The following is a 5,642-nucleotide window of genomic DNA, read 5'->3' as shown; positions in this document are numbered from 1 at the left end:
GGCGACAGTGCGCATGCGCAAGCGAATGCCACGTGGTTAAGCAGTGAGGTGAAGCGCTCGTTCAGGGCCAGGAGCGGCGTAAGGACGCATGAAGGTAGCTTTGGAGCTACCTTATGCTGAGGAAGCACCAAGGAAGCCTTCACCGAGGGCCCCTCAGTAAGGAAGCTTTCAGAGTGACATAAGGTAGCCTCACCCCAATGAAGGCTTCCTTAGTGAGGTAAGGAAGATTTCATTGTTTGGCTTCTTATGCTGAGGAAGTACCAAGGAAGCACCAAGGAAGCCTTCACCAAGGGCGCCTCAGTAAGGAACCTTTCAGAGTGACATAAGGTAGCCTCACTGCAATGAAGGCTTCCTTACTGAGGTAAGGAAGATTTCATTGTCTGGCCCTATGTCTTTCGCCCGTGTGTAATCTGAGACCACTGAAGTTACCAGCAGCGCCAGGGCTAGTTACAAACTTTGCCGCAGGCATCCTGCATGTGGGCGCGTTATCTTGAACTTACTGAAGACGCATGAGGAATTCATATTTTATGGTGAATAAGAATGAACTATTTTTGCTCATGTATTGAAAGGGTGTGATTATATATCTGATTTTATGTATCGTGTTGCGGTTTTCGAGCACTGTGTGAATCTTAAAGGGCACGTATCTGTATGGACTCGGTGAATTGTCAAACAGCGAGTTATGCAGCGGAACCGTATATAACGGCTACTGTGTGTAATTGCAGGGGTGCTTTGCATACACTTACTGTTTTGGACATGCCTGTGCATTTGCTGATGTGAGTTCGCGCTTCAGAGTTTTATCATATGAACAACTAAATTAAGAATTAAATTATGGGGTTTTATGTGCCAGAACCACTTTCTGATCATGAGGCACGCCGCAGTGGAGGACTCCGGAAATTTAGACCACCTGGGGTTCTTTAACGCGCACCTAAATCTAAGTAAACGGGTGTTTTCGTATTTCGCCCCCATCGAAATGCGGCCGCCGTGGCCGGAATTCGATCCTCCCGCGAACTCGTGCTCAGCAGCCCAACACCATAGCCACTGAGCAACTACGGCGGTAACAGTTAAATCATGCTGCCTCTGGGGGTTACAAGCATAATCTTTGAATTTTGCTATTGCATGGCAGATGAAAATGTGTTTATAGATTTAATATTTTTAGTGGAGAAATAAAGTACAAAAATTAAACGCTGCCTTAATTCCGTGTTACCAGCCGTCTGTCATGCACAAAAAAAAAGAGACGGTCTAATAAACTAACTGCGGTCTAACTGCAACGTTTGCATGCCTTCAAGAATGTAAAATGCTAGATTTCAAACTGCAGCAGTAGGCGATATATATATATATATATATATATATATATATATATATATATATATATATATATATATATATATATATATATATATGTATATATATATATATATATATATATATATATATATGTGTGTGTGTGTGTGTGTGTGTGTGTGTGTGTGTGTGTGTGTGTGTGTGTGTGTGTGTGTGTGGCAAGGGAGGGGCTCCGGAAAGCTGGTCGAGCCCTAGCTTTCAGGCTATTCAGCAATTCAGACGCAAAAATTTGATTTTCAACCATTTCTGAACATTTTCTGAACGCTAACAAACACATTGGAGACCTCATGTACCAGAGTACTTCAAGGGCTCAGAAAGAAAGCGTTACGGAGTAGTTGCTACACAGCAAAGAAGTACTATAAGTGTTCAGTGCAAGTGCCATGTAAAGGTAGGTGTTACATGATGTTGTTCAATGCGCGTTTTCATAATGTGAAACTGAACCTGCTTTATGTTCGCTGTGTTGTGGGGTGTCCTAGCGGCTGTCTGTAAAATGCTACGACTGATTGTAGGGGAACGGGCTTTTTTTGTGCCTTTTTACTAATTCTCCTAAAGTGTACCGTAAAACTCTTAGACCTAGAATAAAAGTTCACTTCGCAACGCTAACCACATGCCTGGATACTTGCGCCGCAATTTCAGCACAGCACCTACGCTGAAATTAACAGTGTATAAAACCCTGGTTTGCTCTAAACTCGCATATATATCCATGTTGTTCAATCTCAGCAAGTCGTAGGGCACTAAAAACCGACAAGGCAACAATTGGCTTATTACGGGGCAATGTCCTCCAAAGAAAGCCAACTAGTAACCCATATTGGCAAATCCGTGCGATAGTCGGTCCAATAATTCCCGCCTTGTTGAACGGCAGTGCTAATATTGTTTACTGACTGTGTAATGTGGGCCAACGTTGGATCTCTATCAGAATGGCGCAGCCAATATTCGCGCCACGCCGTTAACCTTAGGCCATCATTGGGCCAGGAATCAGAATCGCACTGCCAATATTGGAACCATGCTGTTAATCATAGTCCGTCATTGGGCCAGCAATCCGCCTTTTGCGACGCCGAACTGCGCATGCGCAGTGCCCTAGCGGCTGAGGAGCGAAGCGATTTGGCAGGCGCTAGAGCAGACGGCGGACGGCCGGGGCAGGCCAGGCAGGCGCTGCAATTCTCAGCTGCGCTATTCTCGCTGCCGCGCGCACGGCACGCCTTCCTAACATATTGACATCGAAATTTGGCGCGATGCCAATGTCGTGTGTCGCGTACGGCTGCAGTTCACGTGACAGTCCCAGCAGGACAGTGCGGTTTTTCCGATTTCCGTCGGTAAAACGAGATCGACAGCGCCGTGAAGCCTGGATTAGGGCTGTGAAGCGGCAAGATGCGCAAGGGCGTCCATGGCAGCCGTCAGCAGCATCTCGACTCTGCGGGAAGCACTTTGTGACAGGTATGCATCCACATACGTAGTTCCCTGTTTTTGTCGTTACTGACTCATACGAATAATCTCGAGAAAGACGCAAATGTGTTTGAGCTAGCGAAACAAACGTTCTCTTGCTCGCGCGAGCCGGCCGAGTGAAACGCGGTGCTTTATTTTTTTTTTATTCTTTTTTGTCGTCATCTCTGTGCGGCCGCCGCGTTGTGCTTTACTTTGTTTTTTTGCTGTCATCTCTGTGCGGCCGCCGCTAGAACGCCGTCTTTAGCAACTTTACACCGTGCACACTTTTACTACTTCATAAGCGTTCAGCGAGTGCTCGTGATGTCGGCGTAGTTATCCGTTGGAGCCAAGCGCGCCTGCACTGCCGGGCAGATTTGGAAACGGCGTGCACTGTTTAAGTAGCTGATGGTGCTAGTTAGCAATCGCTGCTATTTGTCGTTTCATCATTCTTGTCGACACCGAGTATAGTAATATTTCTTGAAGAAAGCTTATGTTCGTTTAGCGAATAGCGATGTAGTACGGTTTGTACTATGGCTCATTTTCCCGTGCTGCGCTTTCTGGAGTCGAGTGGCGCGTCTTATTGTGTAACGGACACATTCCAGGGGCACCTTCACTGTCACCCAGACATCCGGACTTCATACCGACGCTGTTCGTTTATACAGACCAGTTCAGAAAGAAGGACGCGGTCGACCGCCATGTTCGTACCGCGGCGCGTTCCAAGAGGAAAACAGGCGCTCCACCAACAGCAGGTATCACCGGTTCTGGGCATACTGGCCATTTTCTGGCATTTTTTGTAGGTGTACATATACTTTATGTGGGTAAAACACGTATGCAAACTGACATTCTGTTGGCCTCCCCATTGCCTGTGTATGTACGCCAAGCACTATGGCACACTATAAAGGAATATATGCAGTGGTGAAACGTGATATTTGCCCTAAGAACTACACTTCATGCCCTATCCGAGTCATGCGTTTTTGTGTGTACTCATACTATTTTATTACTCACTTTACGTCACAGGTACAGAGGTTTCAGGTCAAGGAGGAACTTGTAAAGGTCGCAGTGATGGGGAACCAGACATGTCCTGTGTTCAGGGTGAGCAGTGGCTTTTGAACTAATGGCAAGCACACTGTAACATTATGCAGCTGGAAATGTTTTCTGAGGCTCACCTTATGTTGCACGTTTCTCACCTTGCACGTTTGCGACATATGAATTATCCATAATTTGCTTTCAGGTGACCAGGTCATTAGAGTAGTGCACTCCGCACAAAGTGTGAATGCTCAGAGTAAATGTCAGTGTTCAATGAATTGTGTCTAAAGCAATAGCGTCACTTTATTGCATTTGTTGATGCAAATGCAGGTGCAGACTCTTCATTCGACGAGGAAGGAGCAGCTGATGCACTCTTGCTGCTTGCAACATCCCCAATGCTCACTGCGCCACAGGAGGTCCTAGAGCCAACGCCCTTAAGCAGAGAGGAGAACACTGACCACCTATTAACTGAAAATGTGGCATTACAACGGAAAGTCAGGGATCTAGAACTGCAATGCAGAAAGCTAAAACGCTGCATGTTTTCTGTGGATACTATTCACAAATCGTCTTTTAAGTTTTATACAGGACTGCAAAGTAAGGAACAGTTTGAAGCACTCTTTAAGCACATTGAAAAAAATGCAGAACGCATGGTTTATTGGGATGGAGGAAAAACACAAGCGAAGGAAAGACAGCTCTCCAAGCGCGAAGAACTTTTCATGGTGCTGTATAGGCTCAGGACTGGTGTTTGTGCCAAGGAAGTGGCTCGAATCTTTGGAATTTCTCAGTCATGCCTTAGTCGCATCTTTTGTACATGGGTAATTTTTCTCGATAAAGAACTCTCAGCATTGACAAGGTTTCCCACATTAGCAGAGATCAAAAGGCACATGCCAATGGCATTCAGTGACTTCTCAAACACTAGAGTCATCCTTGATTGCACAGAGGTGAGAATCCAAAGACCTTCAAAACTACAGGCACAGAGGCATACTTTCTCCTCGTACAAGCATTATAACACGTTCAAAGCACTTGTTGGGGTAACACCAGATGGCTACGTTTCATTTGTGCCAGATTTGTGGGGTGGGCATGTTAGTGATAGCGAAGTTGTCGAAAAATCGGGCCTACTGGGTTTATTAGATGCGGGGGACGGTGTGATGGTCGACAAAGGCTTTAGGTTGGAGGGCGTTTTTCCACCATCTATTCAAATCCACATGCCACCATTTAAAATGGGGAACCAATTGTCAGCTAGTGACGTGATTGCCACCCGAAAAATAGCTGGCGCTAGGATCCATGTTGAGCGAGTCATAAGACGTATCAAAGAATTTCATTTTTTAGACAAACCACTGCCAATCAACATGCTCGACATTATTGACAGCATTTTTAGGACTTGCGCCTTTTTGTGCAATTTTCTACAGCCAATCATTTCAATCAATAATGAGAACAAGTAGCCAGCTCGCACATCTCTACTTCAAGTGAGCCTCCTTTACCATGCTTATGACCAGAAGAGACCAGACTGTGTAACAACAGTGTACTCTCATACTATATCACGTGTACTTACGACGACGCTGTCTACTGTGCTACCTTCTGAGGAAATTTGTATTTTCCATCTCTGAATAAATGATACTGCTTTTTCAGTTATCTTCCATGTACACTGCACATTTATTTTATGTCTATAGACGTAACGGCTATAGTTATCACCAATGCTACACAATTTGCTTAGGCCATGCTATTTCTTTTCATTTTGCCATAGAAAACAAAATACTTCGAAACAGTTTAGCCGAGCTACGAGCCGAGTTTGAAGCTTTTAAGCGCACGGCAAACAACAGCACATCACAGCAACCCATACAAATTGCGGACCA

At 45.3% G+C, this 5,642-nt stretch overlaps 1 protein-coding gene across 1 annotated transcript; it reads left to right on the top strand.

Annotated features, from left to right (window-relative positions):
• The first annotated feature begins 2,486 nt into the window (after nt 1–2,486).
• Nucleotides 2,487–5,421, top strand: LOC135905305 (uncharacterized). Its single transcript, XM_065436324.2, has 4 exons — nt 2,487–2,775; nt 3,366–3,512; nt 3,781–3,855; nt 4,120–5,421. The coding sequence occupies exons 1-4, from the start codon at nt 2,574–2,576 to the stop codon at nt 5,229–5,231; spliced, it is 1,536 nt and encodes a 511-aa protein (XP_065292396.1). The 5' UTR covers nt 2,487–2,573; the 3' UTR covers nt 5,232–5,421.
• Nucleotides 5,422–5,642: the final 221 nt, after the last annotated feature.

Source organism: Dermacentor albipictus, chromosome 1 (assembly GCF_038994185.2).
Source record: "Dermacentor albipictus isolate Rhodes 1998 colony chromosome 1, USDA_Dalb.pri_finalv2, whole genome shotgun sequence".
Taxonomy (NCBI): Eukaryota; Metazoa; Arthropoda; class Arachnida; order Ixodida; family Ixodidae; genus Dermacentor; species Dermacentor albipictus.
The sequence above is the reverse complement of the archived record's forward strand: the minus strand, read 5'-3'. Positions and strand labels throughout refer to the sequence as shown.